Genomic DNA, 22,584 nt, shown 5'->3' with positions numbered 1-22,584 from the left:
ATAAAGGCTGATAATGTCTGAATAAAAACAAAAGAATAATGATAAAAGAATAATAAGGATTATGTCTCATACTTGGCGGAAGTGTGAAAGGTTCTGTTTCCTTAAACTAGTTTGTCATGCATTTCTTTTTCAACATATTTACAGGTAAATCCTAGTATTTTAAATTTGTGATTAATCATGATTAATCACAGTCCACGACTGTGATTAACGCGATTAAATTTTTTAATCGATTGACAGCACTAGTTTAAATGCAAAATATTTCATGTTTATATAGTGTGTTGAAAATACTTTACCTAATTATGTGTTCTCAGGTAAAAATTGACTGGGCTTTTAATAATTGCTTGTAAATCTCTCATTATTCTTTCATTATCACCAAATCTTTTCAGTTAGCACAGGTTTTATATTTCATTCAATTCTGAAAAGAAATACAAACATGTGCAAATTAAAAAATAAATAAATAAAAAAACATATAAAAAGTCTGAATCCAATATATGGTGGTAATATAGCATAGTGAGATTTACAAGCAATTTTTTGGCAGGGTGGACATTTTTGACATTGAGTATTACAAGTGTAACATAGTGAGAAAAAATCTTAAAAAATTAAAACATTATCTACATTTTTTAGGAACTTGCTATACCCTGTGTGAACAAAGTCAGTAAGTTTTATTTCCATGCGATTTCAGGAAAAAGAGAATCCTCTCTGGTCAAAATGACCGGGACACAACATAAGGGTTATTTTTGTTTTCTTTGCGCATAAAAAGTATTCTTATAGGTTGAACAACCACCGATGTCACATGGACTATTTTAATGATGTCCTTACTACCTTTCTGGGCCTTGAACATGGTAGTTCCGTTGCAGTCTCAGGGTCAGAAAGCTCTCAGATTTCATCAAAAATATCTTAATTTGTCTTCTGAAGATGAACGACATGAAGGTGAGTAAGTAATGACAGAATTTCCATTTTTGGGTGAACTATCCCTTTAAAGCCTTGTATAAATCCCAATGTTTACTTCACCCTAAACCAATCTGCTCAGTGAAGTCAAATGTTTCTTAAGTGACAGAGTTTTCTGTCGTCTTCACGTGACAAAGCCCCTCTGAGCCACATAATTTTGGCACCATGAATGAACTGAGGAGTGTGGAAATCAGACAGATACTTGAGACTGATATGAGGGTCCCGGAGCAGATGTGAAGATGCGCCTCCAGAACATGGGTGGAATCCTGATTGAAAACGGTGCTGAGCAACACTATAAATCATTGGTTTTCAATCCTGGTCCTGAAGCTGCTCTAATGCTGATTTCATTTAAAAATTATATTTAAATAAATTAATAATAATAAATTAATAAAATTAAATTATATATATATATATATATATATATATATATATATATATATATATATATATATCTTTAACAAAGCAAAATGTATATTTTTACTTTATTGTTAACTTTTTTTTTTTTTTTTTAATAATTAATAATGATAAATCACCTCAGACGTATATGTTTCCAGAATTCTGGGCAGAACGTCATTTGTTATCACACTATTTTTGCTTTATTCTATGTTATTTAGTTTGTTTATATCATTATTTTATTGTCAGGTATGTTACTTTTTCATTGTACCATCTGTTGTTATTACTGCATTTTACAGTAATATACCAATTTTAATAGCTCAAACAGATTAACACATTATATGACACACTTATACAGTTAGGAACTGTAAAACATGCATGCCCAAAATGCCTACCATAATACCTTTCTAACCTTAAACCTACCTTTTTTTACATGTAGTTCACAAATTAGTGCTTGACATGGATCATATATGTAAAGATTCTCATTTGCAGACCACAATCTAAATGAACCTGCACGCTAACACGCAAACACTGCACCGCGTGGATGGGAGAGGACAGGACAGTCTGCACACAAACTCTGTTCATCTTTGTCAAGGACAATTCGTTTAAACGGATGAGCTCAGACAAGTCGGCTGGCTGTTTCCACTCGCCGGGGTTTGCGCCGGAGCTTTTGATTGGCTGATTGTATATTGTATGCAAATCCGGTCGGGGTTGCAGCCAGTAGGTGAAAGGCTCGCGCTGGTGTGGCTCTTGAGACCCGGAGCGCGAGGTGAAGCCGCTTTCCGCGGAGCTGTCCACTCCACGGGTGCTGAAACGAGGATTTCACGTCAACCGACAGTTGGAGGGAATACCCAAACTCCGAGAACGCTGTACAGTTTAACCAAAACGGGATTGGATTTACTTCGCACCAGTTAACAGTGTTGTTCCAAAGGTAATTGTCGTATTTTAAAAACCTCACTCGGAAATACCTGTCTGGATGAGTTGTAGTTGGACAAACAGGTATGTTTTTCTTCTCTATGATGTACTACATAGCCTGATGTGATTTAAGATCAAACCTCAGGTCCGTGGAGCCAGCACGGATGCATTTCGGTGTGATTTAAACGCGTTCACTATATTATCTGTGCTGGCTTTTGTTCTGATGTGCAGTTTTTCATATGGATTAGCCTAAATGGAGAGGCAAGGTGGAAAGCACTTTCGTTGAAGAGTGTGAATAATTTAGCATTTTGTGCAGTGACATTCAGCGTAGCTTGCGCAACTGACTGAAGCCCAGTAGCCGTGCTTGATGGAGGGTGATGAAGTTAGACGAGCTTTTCCCATCCGCCGTACCGGGGACAAGTTCAGTCATCGGTCGATCCGATGTAATGTTGCCTCAAACGGTGCTGCGATATTCCTCGAATGAACAAAGTAAACGTTTAGCAAACGTACTGGACCCTGGGTAAAGCTCGTGGCCGTTTAATTTAGCCGCAGGGTACTTAGCAAGTTGTTTTTCTTGGCACGCAAATCCTTGAGTGACACCGTGCGCGCGCGGGGATTATAGCTACTCCTGTTTTCCTCGTCCAGATTCAATCTGGCTGGTGTGTATATGGCGATCTCTGGTAATTGACGTGGCTGGCTGGAGACGGGCGACAAATTGGTGTCTGTAGTGCAATTATACGGCGCCGTTCACATAGGACGTGTTCTTGCGTTCAAAAACAGATGAAGGAGCGCGAGGCAATGCAAAAGACGCGTTTAAGTAGTTTAACTGATCGTTGAATCGCACCCCGCTGCCAAGTTACAACAAAGACTGCTTTTTAACATATGTGTGCATGAAGTGGCTGTCAGAAAATAGAGAATCCTGAATACAAGAACGCCTCCTATGTGAACAGCTCCAACGCTTTAACCCGTGCAGGCTGTTTCATATATGACCGTGCTATATTTCTACTAATAAATCGGTATATGATTTTTTTTTTTTTTTTTTAATAGTTTCTAATGGCCATTGCAGTCAGCACATCCAGATAATTGTATTTATGCACTTTAAGGTATTTCAGGAAACTTTTCATTAATTATTTAATGCAGAATCATTGAAGATACAGATTGTTGTTCAGATTGATTTAGAAGCATACTATATAATAATAATTTATGATTAAGGTGGCAACAGATAACAAAAACTATTTTAAAAAACACTAGAATGTGATGTCCATGGGTCTGAATAGTTTATAAAAGATGTGTGCATCGCTATAAGACTTTTCCCACCATGTTCACAAGGGCTGCCATTTTACAGATTTATTCTTGAAAATGCCTGTTTCCAAATCTAAACTTCATTTTGTGTGTGTGGCCATCGATCAATAGTACTTGTCTTCTTCCCAGTTTCTGTTTGATAGGCTGTAGGCATTATTCCAGCATATTTCCAGCATTTCTATTGTATTAGGTTTATTACAGCAAGATTAGACAACAAGACCTCATGAGACAGTATTGTAGTTGGTGCTTTGTTTTTTATGAGATTTGAAGCCAAGCTTTCACAGTTTACTCGCATTCTCAAGCTCTCCTGTTTTGTTATTGCCTGTTAGTTTAGCTTTGCAAGGAAATATATTCCTTGAATTCACAGCCAAGCATTGACATAGAATCTGCTTTTGTAAGCTGTTTGGAGCCAGTGCTTTGTATACACTTGACTCTGTAACAAAAGGTATATGAGACTCGAAATGAACAAAAGTGAAAGTTCAGATAAAAAAAAAAAAAAAACACATACAGAAAAGAGTAAAAGCACAGAAAGGTGGGTGGAAGTGCATCGTACCACCTGCTCAGCGTATGACTGATGAGGCTCATAGTTAATGTATGAGAACTCAGTGAGGGTCAGCTACTGTATGAGCTTCCATGCTTTTCTGCTCAAGTGAATCTGATGCACATCAAATTCTACATCAAATGAGTATAGGTGCAATACTGGAAGTTTTTTCCATAGTGCTCAGCAGCAAAGGATTTATTGAAGGCAAAGACTCTACGGGGAACTCATACAGTGCAAAAAGTGAGAGGAACAACAAACAATTGCTTCTCCCACACACAGAGACAGGCAAACATGCATTCTCACACATATAGACACAAAAGTAAAGCCTCAGATCTGACAAACACACATTAAAAAGCTTTGAATAGGCTGTTAAATATGCCTCCAGAGCAAATGGCACTCCAAAAAAAAAAAAAAAATCTGTAAGAGACCTAGCTAGAAAGATTTGGAAAAGAACACTCAACAGAAATATATCAATTTACATAGAGTAAAAGGGGAAATGTACTGTAAGCACATTTTTGGCAATGGATCTTCCTATAATGCTCTAAAGGAAACCGCATTATCCTTTTTCTTTCAGTAGCAAGACCTCAACCTGTCTCTTTTCTTCAACTCTCCACTTTTAGAGTTTCACCCAATTATTGTAAATTTTTCAGCAGCAGGTGGAGGAGCTGCTGTAATGCTGTGGTGTGCACTGATGTGAGAAAAACACCTCAGAGTGGAAATAAATGAAGGCACCATATGCATAAGCGCGGCTTAGCATGTAAGATGCAAAACTACTTAAAGTGATCATATTTTCTTTCTTTTTTATATAGATATTAAAGGAAAAATTTAAAATTTGGTGAAAATGTTCTCTCTCTCAGGCCATCCAAGATCTAAATGAGTTTGTTTCTTCATTGAAACAGATTTGGAGAAATTTAGAAATTATATAATTTACTCACCAATGGATCCTCTGCAGTGAATGGGTGCATTCAGAATGAGTATCCAAGCAGTTGATAAAAACATCACAATAATCCACACATTCGCTTGACAAGACGTTAATTGCTGGACTGGAGTAGTGTGGATTATTTGTGGATTATTGTGATGTTTTCATCAGCTGTTTAGACTCTTATTCTGACGGCACCCATTCACTGCAGAGGATCCATTGCTGACGTAATGCAAAATTGATCCAAATCTGTTCTGATGAAGAAACAAACTCATCTACATCTTGAATGACCTGATGGTGAGATTGGACTGAGAGATACATTTTGAGCAAATTTTCATTTTTGGATGAAATATTACTCTAAAACTCTTAAATTCACCCTCATGCCAATCCAAACCTGATGACTTCTTATGTGTAGGAAGATTTATAGTGCCTTTCTTTGTCCATACAATGAAAGTCAAATGTCTTTTCCTTTAAAATACTTTCTTTGTGTTCCACCATGAGGGTGCGTGAATGATGACAGGATTTTTATTTCTGGGTGAATCTCTTTAAAAGCCTTGCCAGTAATTGATCATTATATGAAGCATTAATCATTTCTTTTGCTTTGAAATCAAACACATTTTTCATTTCGATCATCACTATCCCCTTCATCATCAGCTACATTGTCAGCCACAGCTGCATCTTCATCATCATCATCATCATGATCACCATTATTGTCTTTATGCTTTTCTCATTTTCCGCCTTCATCACAACTCATAGAATTGCTATTGTGTGCGCCTAATAGTAGTCTGAGATTTGCAGTTGTTTACTGCGCTGAAAGGCACTGCACTCACACGATACAAAAAAATGAAGAGGGGCAATACAAACACTCTAATTGCTTTCAATAATTAATCTCCTCAAACAACTGCCTTGCCTTTGCAGCCTCGATGTGAATAGCATCACCCCGAGATACAGTTTCAAATAAGAACCCAGCATTATTTTCACATAATGCCGCTGAGATGGATGTGCGAGCAAACTTTATTCCTTGTGTCGGTGGATTCCCCTGTCCATAGATATGTTCATCACAGACCTGAGTGAGTCCTACTGTTGCACTAATGAATCCTGACACTGCTCACAGATTGGACAGGTCAGTGCAATCCTCCGTGACCAGCGAATAACACAGTTCACTGGTCAGCGGACATAGAGCTATCTCATAGACCTGGCACACAAAAGGCCTTTCTGACTTGCTCTCTGTATTAATCAGCCAGCCTGAACTTTTGGGTTTAGCAACTTTGTGCTATTTCTGGCAAGTTTGGATTTATGGAGTTATGGAACCCAGTTTAATAGCTCATCACTATTAGTTCACCATTAATGTTGGTTAGCCTTCAACCCTAAAATGAATTAAGGGAGTCAAATTTATTTATTTATAAATTAAGTCCTTGATTATTCCATGACAACCTTCCTCACACAAAAAAAAAAGAAAAAGAAAAAGAAAAAAAAAAGCATAGAGAGCAGATGGCTTCTTATGCTTTTGAATCGCTCTTGCGGTACTTTGATGTCATACACCGATCGATCTGTGCAGCGCCGCTTCCAATCCAACGCGCCTATGGCCAATGTTTCAACGCGCCAAATGGTTCACCTAATTCGTTCAAGATGTAGATTAAGAAATTAAATGCCACTGTATGTTGCTCAGAGACAAACAGTTCTGCTTTATCTCAATGTCATCTCACAACCAATTCGTACATATTTTACGAGGTGGCTAATTCCTACGACCTCACTCGTACAATTTATACACACATATACATATATACACACATATACATATATAAATGCAAACACATGCATGTATATATTTAAGAAAAATATGTTATGTGTATATATTACATATATAAGAATATAAATATATAAATGTATATACATGTAAATATTTTCAAAATATATACTGTATGTGTGTGTATTTATATATACATAATAAATATACACAGTAAACATACATATATTATGTAAACAAAAACCTTTTTTTTGGATGAGATTAATCACGATTAATCATTTGACAGCACTAATACATATATATATATACACTTGGGAAAAAATTAAAAAGGGTTATTAAAGGGTTACTCCACCCCAAAACGAAAATTTTGTCATTAATCACTTACCCCCATGTTGTTCCAAACCGTAAAAAACTTTGTCCGTCTTCGGAACACAGAATGTTTTCACTCAAATCAAAATGTAAATAAACGTAGAAGACGTATCCGTGTGGTGCGGCTGACACAGAACAGTGTACACAGTTTGCGTCCAGCGGATATTCTCCAAAATGGCGCCACGGTGAAGCGGAGGAGACAAATTGTTGAATAAAGTCGTTATTTTTGTTTTCTATGAATACAAAAAGTATTCTCATCAATTCAGATTGAACCACTGATGGCAGATAGACTATTTTGATGATGTCTTTAATATTTTTCTGGGCCTTGACAGTGTTATTTATTTGGCAGTCAATGGAACAGTCACAAGCCTCCCAGTTTTCATCTAAAATATCTTAAATTGTTTTCCGAATACAAAGGAAGCTTTTACGGGTTTGGAACGACATGGGGTAAGTGATTAATGACAAAATTTTCATTTTGGGGTGGAGTAACCCTTTAAACTATTCTTATCTGATGCACTTTGAGAGTTCAAAATTAAGAACTCCAACCCATGTTCTTAACTAAGAAAACTTAAGTCGTAAACTTAAGAGGAAGTGTGCGCTTCGCTTTGAAACGAGCAGCGAAATAAAACTTGATGAAGGGATAAGCCATGTTGTGATTTCATTTAACAGATACTGTGTCAAAGCATAATAGCCAAAACACAACTTTAAAGACATTTTATATTAGAGTAAGAAGTTTAAATATTTTAAAAACTACACTTTTTGCCCAGAAGATCTATCGTTTCATATCGTCATGTGACCACGATGATATCAAGACAGTTTTGTTATCGCGATTCCATGATATTGATAATACCGTTACATCCCTAATATATATATATATATATATATATATATATATATATGCCATTAGTCCAGTCTTCAGTGCCACATGATCCTTCAGAAATAATTTTAATATGCTTTATAAATTAATATGCTTTTAATAAAATTTATTTTATTTGTTGTAAAAAATGTATTTTATGTACATTAATGTCTGTTATTTTTATTTTATTTGTGGCTCTCAGCTGAAAAATCAGGCTTAAATCTGTTGTCCTTTTACATTGTCAGATCTATTATTGCATTTATGCACGGTCTATGTAAACTCACTTAGGGCAACAACCCATATCTAATCAACTCGTATCTGCTAAATATAGAAAATATGTTTGGGTGACTTGATTTGCGCTTGATAGGGCAGATATGTATTTGACAGGGTGTATTCACTACATACTGGATCTGGCTTTGGGCTTGAAAGGAATTAATTAGATTGTACAACCGACGTTTTGAAGTTGAATAGATTAAAGAACAAAGCCAAGCTTGGAAAAGCGATTTGAACTCACATAGGGAAATGTGAGGATATTTTCAGCTTGTTCTCAGGCTTGTTCCCAGATTGGTGGGCTGGCTGTCTGATCCTGCTGATGAAGTGTGTGTGTGTTTGTGCCCACATTGCTCTAGGTGTGAGCTCTGGAGCATGTCTGCACACAGACAAAAGAGCAGTCTTTGTGAAGGGGGACTGGTTTTTAAACTCTGGCCAATGAGGTCGTGTTCTTTTTGACTGCCTTTATGTGTTTGTGTGTGTTTCTCACTGTGTTTATGTGTGTGTTGTGGGATACGCAGAGCCTCAGTATGGCAGCCTCAGCTGCCTTCCTGAGTGCCGCATTTTTAATGGATGCAGGTGCCAGTTTCACATCGTAGCATCTGTCCCGAAAAACACAGGTACAGCTCTAGAAAGCAGTGTATCTGTTGCATAACGTAACGCTGCGCCCTGACTCTCTGCTCTAATCTCACCTCTGCTGGCTGCTAGGCTTGCATGTGTGCATCGCATTCAATGAGTCCAGATTACCCAGGGAAAAATGCTAAGCAACAACGCCATGACAAACTAAACAAGAAGCTGGGGATGCTTCTTTGCAGATCATGATTTTTTTATGACACTCACTCAGACTATGAGTAAAATAAATAACTTTAAAATGCACTATTAATTGCACAAGGGTTACCATGGAATACAGATGTTTAACAAAAAAAAACTTTGACTGATTCGGTTCTCAAGAACTGATTGAATCAGTGATCCGTTTGTGGTTATTTATTGGCATCTGTGGTTTCATGAAAAGCCTTTGACATCCATTCCATTCCACAAAAGGTTCTTTGTAGTGGAAAAAAAGGTTATTTGGATTAGTAAAATGTTCTTCAAACTAAGGGAAAAAATGGTTCTTTAGCGAAATTACGAGAATAAAGCCGAAATGTTTTGAGAATAAAATCAAAATATTTTGAGAATACAATCAAAATTACGAGACTTAAATGAAAGTTATAGGGCCAGTTTTACTAACAGCTTGTGCCAGCGCAAACCGTCTTTTGGCGTTAAAATTGTACTGTCAGGTTTTACTAAAGATGTGTAGTGATGAATTAGCGCTGAAAGGGAGTGGACGCAGTTATTTTTGCACATGACCTTATTGAATATGCATTTCTTGGAGTTTCCCTTTCAAATACAAAAGTTATGGGAGGAGAGTATTCAAATGAATCACGCAACGTGTTTTACTAATGTTTGCGCTCGTCAAATTACAGGCATTTGCGCCATTATTTAACGCCCAAAAAAGCATGTCTTAAACTATTTTGCACTAGAAATGGCTGCAATTATTGCTGCTAGGAGAAGGCACCACAGAGAACAGAGAGCGTAATTTGCGCGGCGCTTGGTATATTGTGTTGGTCAATATGTAAATGAGATGTTGCGTCTGTGTTCTTTACTTTGCGCATTGTTAGTAAATCACCCGCAGAAATTTCTCCTCCCATCGGTGATGTTTTGGAATTGCGCGCTCCCTCTAATTTGCCCTGTTTAGTAAAACTGGCCCATAATATTTTGAGTATAGCCTATATTGTACTATATAAGTCTCAGCTTTCAAATTCTGTCAGTTTTATAGTGAAATACAAACATATAACTTTAACTTTAACTTTGACTTTATTCTCGAAACATTTTGACTGTTTTCTCATCATTTTTACTTTATTCTCGAAATTCTTGAAATATTACGACTTTAATCTCGTAATCTTAGATCTTTTAATTGTTTAACGTGGCACTAAAACGCCGTCGTTTTAACACTATCAACATTAGAAACATTATCAACAGTTTAAATTCAGTTTGAAGGTCTGTTTGTCGCACAAAGCTACACTAAAATATGCATTCAGAAAATTGCTTTTAAATTTCACAATGGCAAAAAAACTTTAAGTAACATATGGAATTAAACATGAAATTTAATCTTTGTTTTATTATTATTTAACTATGAAAAATCTGTGTTTTACAGTGCATTTTATAATATACAATAGACTTACAATAGAAGTAATTTTATAGTGATTTTGTGCTTTTAGAAAATGTATTAGATGTAATTGCATGGAAAAAAGTGTAGTTCATTCTTAAAAATATCATATTTTGTGTGCCATGGAAGAAAGTAATACAGATTTGAAACGATATGAGAGTGAGTAAAATATGACATAATTTTAATTTGGGGTGAGCTATAACTTTAAGGTCTCATTAGCCGCTTTTACACCAAAATTACCTGGAACAATTCTTTTCCCCAGACCTGTTGCTGTCTATGTTTCCATTGTGGTCTAAAGTACTGTGAAGATTAGGCAAATTGTCTGGTGATGTAGGACTGCGTGTGACTGCTCCTCCCAGTCCAGGGCCGTTTCTCAATACCAAGTACACAGAGGTCGGATTCACATCCTTGGTGGTTCGGTCTTTGCATGTTCGACTCAGGAGTGTGAACTCCCGGGGATGGGACGACACCAGTCCAGTATTTCTGCAAATGGAACAGCAGCGTACTTGATTACGTCACCACTGCCTCTTTTTTTGTTTTCATTTAAACATAGGCTATTAACAGCCACAGATGTGTAGTTCTATATGTGACCCTGGACCACAAAACCAGTCTTAAGTCGCTGGGGTATATTTGTAGCAACAGCCAAAATTATATTGTATGGGTCAAAATGACTAATTTTTATTTTATGCCAAAAATCATTAAGATATTAAGTAAAGATCGTGTTCCATGAAGATATTTTGTAAACTTCTTACCGTAAATGTATAAAAACTTATAACTTAGTAATATGATTTGCTAAGAATTTAATTTGGACAACTTTAAAGGCGATTTTCTCAATATTTAGATTTTTTTGCACCCTCAGATTCCAGATTTTCAAACAGTTGTATCTCGGCCAAATATTGTCCGATCCTAACAAACCATACATCAATGGAACGCTTATTTATTCAGCTTTCAGATTATTTGTAAATCTCAATTTCGAAAAATTGACCCTTAAGACTGGTTTTGTGGTCCAGGGTCACATATATGTGTGTATATATATATATATATATATATATACAGTATATATATATATATATATATATATATATATATATATATATATATATAAATGTATAAAGTTATGAAACATAACTTTGTGCTCAGCCAAAACTATATGACCTGGAACAAATAATATATTCATGAGACCAAAGACTGCCCGTTATATTTACCCCAAACAAATTATATCTCATGTTTAACCACTACAAATACATCAGAGCACGTGGCAAATGTCAGAAGGACTAGCCGAGTTTTTACCCTGAATTTTTACCCTGAACTGTATTTAGATCCTGGTTCCCGTGGTGGAAACACACCGAGCACCAGCCCAAAGTCCCTAGTTCCTGGGGAAAGTACATGCGGTGGAAACGGGCTTATTGTTCCCATAAAGCTACACCCTTCAAGTGAATTTAGTTAAATGTAGGTTAAGATGGATGTTTTTGGGGATGGTCTCAGTCAGAGGATACAGCGCTTCAGGGGCAGCGCGAAGCAAGAGGGTCTCCCTCAGGCATGACTACTTTATGACTGTTTGGCCCTGTTGTTACGCCTCTCATCTTATTAGATTTCAAAGAGCAAGACCACACATGCTCAAAAAAGAGAACAGAACCGTTTAGAGAAATCCTTATGCTCTTCTCAGGGGACTGTCTTACAACCTAGGCTGATTAGCATATTACCCAGCATGCTCAGAGAACTCATGTTAGTGGGTGGGGAGACTGGAAAGTGAGTCATTCAAGGTGGGAGAACCCCTATGGGAGTTATTCCAGAATGCTCATAAGTATGTTTGCACATTAATCTGCTTTTAGTCCAGCTGAACATTGACTCCAAAAGGGACAAAATGGTTTTATCAAGAGAAATAGAGATGAGATGTGAGCCCTTGTACTTTATCTGCCTTCAGCAATGTAGCACAGTTGTGATAACACAGCCAAGTCTTCTGCTGAGGATAGTGGCTCAATCGCCTCAATTCTGAATTTGATTTGAAACTTGTTTATCCTCCTGGATATGTACGCCTGTGCTGGATTTTGAGAAAGATTACCTCTAAAGAGTGATTTAGCTCTGAGCTCAATTTCCACGCAAAACTGGAGGGATTTAAGTGTTCGTGTCTCTGTTCACTGTTAGACCCTTTTGAGCTGAACAAGAAAGGAAACAGGAAAAGTAACATCAAATTATAGTTCAAGTTCAGGCTTGAAAATGTTCTACTTGTTTTTTTGTTGTTGTTGTTGTTGTTTTACCTACAATGACAGATGCACACAAATCACAAGTCATTCTGTTTTTTTCACACATGTTGTTCCTTTTTTTTTTTTTTAATGTTTACATTATACAGTACATGCGCATGATTTAAAATAGTGTTTCTCATTGAAAAAACAATGGTAAATGCAAAGAATAAATTAAAATCAATAAAACTGAAGTAATAATATGAAATTAAATTAAATGAAATCATAAATATTTTAAAACTGGACAATGAAAACCACTACTCTATAGAGAGAGAGAGTAGTGGTTTCATTGTCCAGTTTTAAAAGACTTATATATAAGATATATATATATATATATATATATATATATATATATATATATATACATTTTTAAAGCATTTTAAAGCATTTTGGTAATGCGTTGGGTCACCACTTGATATCTAATGTAAAATCTGGGCAAATCCACTGATTTAAGATATCTTTTAATTGATTTTTTCAGATGCAAAATGTTATTTTTTTGTATAAGTAAACAAAGCACAAAAAATGTAGCACACTACATTTTTATATAACAAAATGTGACACACAGATACATGCATGCACACCCACACACACAGTTACACATTCTCCACTTTTGGCATTTCTTTATCAGTGACATTTCTTTAATACACAAAGGACTTACTAGGGGATATGCGGTGCAGCACTGTGTTCAAAGCAGGCAGCAAATCACACTTTTGTGATTACAGTGCTGCATTGGGCGAGATATCTGAATAAAAAGATAACATGTTCATGAAAATGATGAGCAGCAATAAATAATGGCACCTGGTACACATGAACAGAGCAGTGTTTACACAAGTCCTGATCTCTTTTCTCATCTGTGATTGTGTGCTCCTGCCAGCGTGCGTTTATCATCAGTTTCTAGCAGAACTTTAGGTGTAATGAATCAAGGATATTTATCGTCTATGTACCCCGGGCTGGATAAAGCTTACTCTCCTCACACTAATCTGGTTAAAGAAGCAGCACGTGGTTGACCCGTCTGCCTAAACCCTGGTCATGTGATGTTTATCTGGTCACATGATGACCTCTGCATGTGAGGTTGGCTGTTTTTGCAACAATAGTGATGTGATCATCACAAGCAAAATATGTAATATATTGGTATAGATACTATCTCTTTGTTAGTGTCTTGAAATAAACTGGGGGAAAAAAGCCTTAAGCCATTTCAATTTGCACTTCATTACTCTTACTGAGGACTGTTATATTGATTATTGTAGCTGCAAGAGATGTTGCACAGAAACAGAATGAACAGATGGAATATTAAAAATAGAGAATGACAGGCTTAAGGAATTTTCAATACAACTTAAAAATGTAGCAAAACTCTTAAAATGTTTTGCGCTCACAGATTCAGCTATTTTTGGGGGGAAAAAAGCAAAAAATAAATACAAACAAAGCAATGTAAAGACTGATGTATAATTTAGACAGCAACAGAGAGACATGTGATGCTGCCTTGTTTCGCAAGTTTCAGAAACATTTGATAATGAACCATTAAGCTGGAAATTAACAGGAGAACTTAAACGCAACATACTGCAAGCTATAAACAGTGTTAGCTTAATATAGCCGTAAAGTGTCACATGTACATTTTTATCATGACAACTCTCTGAAGATTTTAGCATGGTAATAGATATGACAATGTTAATGTATTTGGTCTTGACGGAATAGATCTGCTCTGCTGCGGATGCTGCTGCTGTTAGTTATTGATGTAGTTGTAGATTATTGCTGCTGCTGCAAGCAAATACAGGAAATTGCTACAGCCAATGCATATGGCACTGTGTGTATTTAAGACATAATGCTGCTGCACAAATAGCATATAGGCCTAAATAACCCATGGCGGATCGATACAGGTGGAGCTGGGGAAGGTGAAGGGTTTCAGATGAACTCTAAAAAGTGCGCTGAAAAATCCTCAAGCCATTTAAATGTAAAGCAGTAAGCTCATTGGCTGCGTATGCAATGTGAACCAATCAGCATGTGCCATGTCATTTAACACTGTGAATATATTCAGGTACGTTAGGAACCCATCAGCCTGCACCATCTAGAGTTTCATAAAAGAACTTGGCATTTAGCTTTCTATTTATTCTGGTCAAAATACAAGTGTATTTAGCTACTTCCTTTTCTGATCTTATGTGGATCCTGATCATGTGGCACAAAATAGATCATTTGTAGCTTTCTATACAGTACTAAATGCACCTGTTTTAGCATTTTATTTATCCAGCAAATACAGTGGAAATAAAAAATGAAATCAAAATGTTAATTTTGTTAACTTTACTAGTGGTTTCTGTATGTATGTGTTTGCTGTTGTTGTTCTGTGTTCTCTGGTTAGGAGTGAAGTAGCATCAGAAACTGGGCATCTGCTTGTCATTTGCATTATTGCTTGTGTTTCTGATGTTTTTAAAAAGGGCACTTTTATAGTACATTTCCATTCTGGCTTAGTATAGAAAATTACTTTTTTTAAAACACTTGAGGCTGCTTGAAGAAAATAAATCACTGAATGTGTTTATTGGTGTTGTTTCTTGGCTCTTGCCTGTTCATCTGTATAAATAGAGACATCCTGTTTTCCATAGATGGCTCTACCGTTCAAAAGTTTGGGGTCAGACTCCTTAAGAGTTTTTAAAGTCTCTTATGCTCACCAAAGCTGCATTTATTTAATCAAAAAATACAATTAAAATAAAAGTAAAATAACTGTTTTGTGTTTTAATATATTTTAAAATATTAATTAATTTAATAAAAAATGTCAAATAAAAAATTGTCATCAGACTCACTCTTGTTTTGAATTTGCATGTTTTGATTTGCACTTGTGGCACAAATTAATATATTACTGTTGCCAAAAAAATTCTGTTGTAAAACGTGTCAAATTTGAATAGCTTTACAACTTCTATAAAGAAAATACTTTATAGGAGTGGTTTTATGAGAATTACAGATGTTTATAAACACATCTGAATCTCCCAGCTCACCTGGAGGGCTGAAGTAAAAGATCCCTGGTCATTTTTGACTCATTCATAGTCTAAAGTCGTATCCAAAATAATTCAAATATAAAGAGTATTTCATAACATTGCATGAGTTTTTATGGATTTTGTCTTAAAGTATACCACATTACAGATTTTAAAAAGGCCAAAGCTTCTCAACCTCATGTTGTTCAAAACCTTTTTTTTTTCTACTGTGGAACAAAAAATAATAAGATATTATGAAAATTTGTTTTTGACAATGCAAGTAAAATCAGTATGGTTCAATATACCACTCTGAATTCCAAAATATCTTCTTTTGTGTTGCACAGATGAAAGTTTCCCTTGAATTGAATCAGCAGTTATATAAAATATAAACCAGAAATGCTTAGTGGTGGATGAGGGTTTGCAGGATTTCATTGTGTGAGGTGACATTTAAACACTGACAGAAGTTTAATGATATTGAAACAAAGCTGGAGAGAGATATTTTGCATGACCTTTAGGACACTCATGAGGTTTAACAATATTGCAGGCAAATTCTGTCAGTCTTTTTTTTCCAACACAGGCCACTTTATACAGTCCAGTATAATTAGAAGTTCTTCTGACAGTTCACACTGTGACAGAAAAGTCACGTTGACACAAATGGCCAACATCTTTCACTGCCCACAGCCCAATGGTTTGACAGACTGCAAAATATAGGCGAGATTTCACAGGGTTTAGTTAGTGGACCATTTCCAGACTTTAACAGTCACTGTCACTTCTCTCGACATGGTGTAAACAGTTGCATCTCAAATCCTCAGGATGAGACACGGGAGGGAGCAAGATTGCTGAAAGATCTAGGTTGTGCTCCTATACAAAGAAAGTGCAGTGTTTCACTGTTACAATTTGCTGAGAACATAATATAGCAGCTTCCAGGGGTGTAGGAACAATTATGAATATTAATAAGGTGAATGACTCATGACTATTAATTAGATAGCATGATATTCGCCAGCTAACTGATTTGCTAAAAAAGCTAGTAAAAGGATGCCAATTCAGTCAATTTCTAATGAAAAAAGAACAGTTTTAGCTTTCTCTTAAATCGCAGATCATAATTAGGTCCAAAAGTAACATAGATATGAGCATAACACACTAGAGAATAAAAACAGCCAGAGAAAGTAAACAAACAAAGTAACTTTTGAAAAAGACAGGCTTTTTTCTATGTGTATGCCTTGTTTCATGATGAATGTTAAAATTCACCCATGGTCAGTTTAGTTGGATTTTGAAAAGACCATTTTGATTTGCACACATAATCCCAACACATTTTTTTCTTCTTCTTCCCTAAAGTAAACAGCTGTATGTACACTAAGTGGTAATAGAATGTTGTGTTATTGTTGTAGCTGCCAGCCATGAAACTCAGTAACCAGACCTTTGGGACGGCTGCACAGTTTTAAGCAAACAATGAAATAGGTCTGTTCTGTATTTCTTGAACTTGTGTCTACACTATCTTTTTTTCAGTGTGTAATCCAAATATTTATGCATGTTTTGCAGCCCTGCATGTTTTAGTCACAATTCACAGTTCAATTAGTCAGAGCTTTTTCCCACACAGGAGAGGAACAAATTGGTGCAAATACTGCTGCCCACTTTTCTAAATGTACACGGCTTGGTGTAGATGTACATCATTGTCAGGCGATTGGATGCATATAAATGCTGAATAGCCAACAGGACATATGTGGTCACCACCTGCAGAAGGACCTTCCTGCCAGAGGTGACAGTGATGTTGTTGGTCAAGATGTAGGCCAGATGTTTTAGCCCCCTAAGGAAATGGAGATTTTGTGCCTTCTTTACAGAGGAAGAGAGGTTGACAAAGAGTTGACATTTGTGTCTTTCTACATTCCCCTGATGGAAATGTGATTGAAAATTGTGTGGGATGCGTACTATCTGGTTCACTTTGAATTCTGGACAAGACATTTTTTTTTGTTTTTGTTTTTTTATTCTGTAATAATAATAATAATAATAATAATAATAATAATAATAATAATAATTAATTAATTAATTAATTAATTGATTAATTAATAAATACATACATACATACATAAATAATACATTTTTGTAGTTGTTGAGCCACTCACTTCTTGATAATCTGGTATAGTCAATATGTTTTGGATGACCAAGAATTAAGTACAGTTAGCATAAATTGTAACTACAAAGACTAGAAATGTCTGCAATGCCAGTGTTGTCAACACAGTATTATAACCCTTGTTTTATTTTATTTTATTGTAATATTTTTTTCTATTTTGCTACTTTTTTATTTCTATTTTTAATTACAATCTACAAAATTATTATTATTATAGTTTTATTTTAATTTATTCATTTACTTTTTGAATTTACAATATATTTTTTTCTTTTTTCTTTCTTTCTTTTTTTCTGTGAAAATAGCATTTGTTGACTCTCACACTCATTTTTGTAGTTGATAAGCCCGTTTGGAAACTTTTACAACCTTGGTATTCTAGTATGTTCTAATATGTTTTGTCGGTAACACTTTACAATAAGGTTCATTAGTTAACATTAGTTAACAACATTAGTAAACATGAACTAAGAATGAACAATTCTTCTACAGCATTTATTAATCTTAGTTAATGCTAATTTCAGCATTTACTAATGAATTATTAAAATCACAAGTCGTGTTTGTTAACAATAGTTAATGCACTGTGAAATTGTCACGTGTCTGCCCTTCTAAGTTCCTGTTTTCCCTTATTTGGTTTAGTTCCGGTTCTTGTTAGTTAATCATCGTTCATTGTCCCCACCTGATTTGTATTATCTTGTTTGCTCTTTTGTTCTCGTCCCGTTAAAAGTCCTCAGTTTTCCCCTTGTCTTTTGTCTGAGCTAAACAAATGGAAATGTGTGTTGATGCTACTTCGTTCTTCGTTCGACCGTTATTTAATCTGACCACAACCACGCATCTGTAACAGAAATAACACGAATAAACAATGAACAACTGTATTTTCATTAACTAACATTAACAAAGATTAATAAATAGTGTAATGAATGCATTGTTCATTGTTTGTTCATGTTAGTTAATACATTAACTAATGTTAATAAATTACACCTTATCGTAAAGTGTTACCGTTTTGTATGACCAAAAATTAAGTACACTTCATTGTAGAAGGTGGCATAAATCATAACTACAGTCGTAAAATTCTAGTATGTTTTAGATGACCAATAATTAAGTACACTTTATTGTAGAAGGCGGCATAAATCGTAACTGCAAAGACTACAAATGTCTACGATGCCACTGTTGCCAACACAGCATTATTACTCTGGTCTGCCAGAGCATGGGGGTGTACCAAGAGACGGAAATAGAGAATGGTTCAGAAGATCATGCTCTGAATGCATGGCAGCACTGATCAGTAAACAATCACTACTGCTATGACTGTGGGTAAGTACAGTACAGTTTAGATGCAATAGAAGACACTCGAAACGCTTTGCCTGCTGGGAGACTGTCACATGATGATATATTGTGAACATTGTGAGTGATAGACATCCCTCATTTGAAAGTCAATGCCAAGACACTTGGCATAGATGTGGCATAGACGATTTATGGCCACCTGATAAAGTTATGATGACTGTCCCTATAGGTGGTTGCACAGCGTTCAATCTTCCTTCTTCATGCGCTCTCTCTCTCTTTGGCATACAGACAGCATGAAATATGACATGCATGCCGAGATTGAAATAAAAGCACAGATGGGTAGCACAGGTTTGCATCAAGAGTGCTTGCTCATTTCTTGGGCCAGTCATGTGCCTGACTTCAAACCGATGATGTGAAATATGGACAGTCTTTGACCGGCTCAATGAAAGGAATCTCTTCTGAATTGCTTTGTTCTGAAATCCAATGCCATGTCATTCTAAACTATTGTTTCCATTCCAAATTCCCAAACTCCTGCAGGACATCACTCTCACACAGCGATTATCCTGGGGCTTGTGATGAAGGGGGCCTCGGAGTACATGTATATATTTTATGTTTATGAATTGTGTTTGTTGCTTCATTGCTTTCTCTGACAGAACCACTCAAGGGACTCCATGCTCCAATGTTTTTGCATTGAAATACTGCAGAAGTGTCAATTTTGAGTTTTGTGAAAAATTACATTTAATTATAATTATATATATATATATATATATATATATATATTGAGTCAAGTCACTTATTTATATAACACTTTATAAAATACATATTGTTTCAAAGCAGCTTTACAGTAATAAACATAAAATAACAGAATCAATTATGCAAACTTCATAAAATATGAGGCAAATCCAAATTCTGCTTTATAGCATTTCTAACAATATGATAGCTGTTAAATATCAGTAAATTTTGGTTTAGTAACAGTCGATATTACAAAAGTCATTATTTTGAGATAGATTTGTCATACAGGGCAGGGGGTTTCAAAATTGTAGATGCCACAGATCCCTACATTTTATCTTAAATTATTACTTTTTTTCTAATTACTATAATACTGATACTTGATTTATTTATTTTAAGCAATTTTATTATATTTTAATTTATATATTGTAATAAGTTTTGTATCATGTGTTTACTTTGATCAATTTTATTTAGAAATTGTTAATATTAAATTTTTTAGTGATTAAATAAATTGTTTATTTCTTTAAATCTATTTTAATTGATTTATTTTAATCAATTTTGTTGATCGATTTCTTTAATTTAATCAAAATGTTATTAATTTATTTTTGTTTATTTTAATCCATTTTTTGTTTTTAATTGTTTAGTTTTTTTTATCAAGTTTTGCATTTATTGACTTGTTTTATTTTTTTTACTGTTATTATTATTTATTATCATGTTTACCAGTTTATTTATGTGTTTAGTTAGTTAGTTAGTTTAGCCATATATATTATTTATTTATTTATTAGGTTTGTTTGTTTGTTCATTTGTTTTTGTTTTTTTTAACACTGTTTTTCTCCACGGATACACTATTGCTCTCCAAACCCCAGTTTGAAAACCACGTATAAAGGGGATGAAAAAGTCTCATATCAGTACTGAATCTAAATGCTACCTTGATATGAATGCCTGACTTAAAAATAACTGCAATCTAATGCGTTCACCATCAGCCCGGTAATATATTGATCCTTATTCTTAGCTTTATCTTTATTTCCTCATGGTGCTCATTATTCCTTAATTGATTCAAAGTAGATTTAATCTTCCCATTGAGTGTGGGCTTCTTATTGAAAGCATTAGTTTAAACCCACAGTAGATCGACATCCTCCTTTGTCTGCTCTAATTAGCTGAGCTGTGATGCATTGTTTGTTTCAAAAGGCTTTAAATGCTCCGCTTGACTTAACCTACACAGGTTGTTGTTTATTTGTTTATTCACGTCTTTTATTTTATTACAGGAGGGTAATGAGAGGCTCCAGGAGATGGTGGGCAGCTGTCCTGCTCTGGGGGGCAGCGCTGATAGCAGAGGCACGTCCCGGCAAAGAAGGATTTACCCCGATGGCGTATCGACCTCTCGTCAGATTCCGTCACAAGGTATCGATCTTTCCGATTTCATCAGCCATCCCTTTACAAGAGTAGACTCCGTGTGGCCGGTTACGATGCTAATTACTATGGAAATCCACATCGCATTGAGCGCTTCTGGTTTGATTATTGTTACAGGACGATTCATTACTCTTCCTCTGCTCACGAGCCGAATATCAGAGATGCATAGTAATATTTTGATTAAAAAGTGTTGGATCTTTCGCTATGGACATTTCGAACTGCAGGCGAAAGCTCCTGCTGTGCTGACATCATGATGAAACAGCTCAGTGTGATTGTGTAATTGAATGTTTATTGACTGGCTGTTGCAGTGAGCTTTGTGGACACACACAGTCAGATACCAGCAATTGAGGCGTAATGCAGCTCTAACAAGCTCCACTGCTTCTCTCTCCTCTTTTTCCTTCATCATCTCCACAAGTGAATGTTCATATTATGTAACAGATCAATTAAACTCTGGAAGGGAGGGAGTACACTGACTGACAGAACAGGGACCCATGGGAACACTTTCCTTTTATATCCGTATAAACAGCTGAGCAGGGGTCACAAAAATTGTTCCTTTAAGACACATCCATTTTTACTACCTGATCTCATGACGATAACGTACCTGTGGGAACTTTTTCACAAGATGCGAAATACGTACCGATAAGTGCATTTGTACATCAAAAATGAACACTAGAGGGGGTACAACATCAAGCACTTGTAATCGTTTTTGTACACAGTTATGATTACAGCTCCATATGTTTCGCTTTCCGGACATAGCAAGCTTGCATGGTAGCACAGCCAGCACGGAATTTGATTTAGGATGCGGAATCCTTCAGTAAGAATCCCGTGAAAAACGTGACTCATGATGAAAGAGCTACTGTAAAAGATGAGAGATTGAAAAACAAGCTAAAGCGTCATGCTTGCGATTGTGTTTTTATGTCACATTCGCTTTTGTTCATACTATCGGGTAGGTTTAGGTGTAGTGCAGATGGTATGTTATTTTAAAACGTCACGGAGCATTTCATAGAGTTATAGCGTCACTGAACGGACATTTCAAGTAAGAACTGTGGTGACACCTACAAAACCAACTTCACATAAAACATACCATTTGTAAAAAAACGAACACACTTTTGTGTTTTGCAAAAAAATTCCCACAGGAATGTTTTCGTCATGAGACCTGAAACTCTTGCAGTGTTTTCATACTAAACCTTTGGTGCAAACCTGAGTAGGGCTGCACGATTAATCGAATGCAATTGCCATGTGCATTTTGTCAGTAAAGCCGGTTCTGTGATTAGTAGTAAATCTCCATCACTTGCTTTCAGATGGAGAAGCATTTACTACACAGAGCCGTCGTTCACTGACAAGTTCTGCAAAAAAATCGCAGAAGATATTATTGCGCAATTGTG

General features: G+C 35.7%; 1 protein-coding gene across 3 annotated transcripts in view; it reads left to right on the top strand.

Moving 5' to 3' along the window:
* Window positions 1-2,087: 2,087 nt before the first annotated feature.
* Window positions 2,088-22,584, top strand: part of fstl5 (follistatin-like 5) — a 124,457-nt gene continuing 103,960 nt past the window's right edge. For 2 of the 3 annotated variants that reach the window (XM_058798066.1, XM_058798065.1), the window contains exons 1-2: window positions 2,088-2,340; window positions 21,055-21,190. In XM_058798066.1, the coding sequence (XP_058654049.1) occupies window positions 2,318-2,340; window positions 21,055-21,190 (159 nt within the window). In that variant the 5' untranslated portion in view covers window positions 2,088-2,317. The remainder of the gene's footprint in view (window positions 2,341-21,054; window positions 21,191-22,584) is intronic. The other variant, XM_058798067.1, reaches the window with a different exon arrangement.

This window comes from Onychostoma macrolepis, chromosome 14 (assembly GCF_012432095.1).
Source record: "Onychostoma macrolepis isolate SWU-2019 chromosome 14, ASM1243209v1, whole genome shotgun sequence".
Taxonomy (NCBI): Eukaryota; Metazoa; Chordata; class Actinopteri; order Cypriniformes; family Cyprinidae; genus Onychostoma; species Onychostoma macrolepis.
The sequence above is the reverse complement of the archived record's forward strand: the minus strand, read 5'-3'. Positions and strand labels throughout refer to the sequence as shown.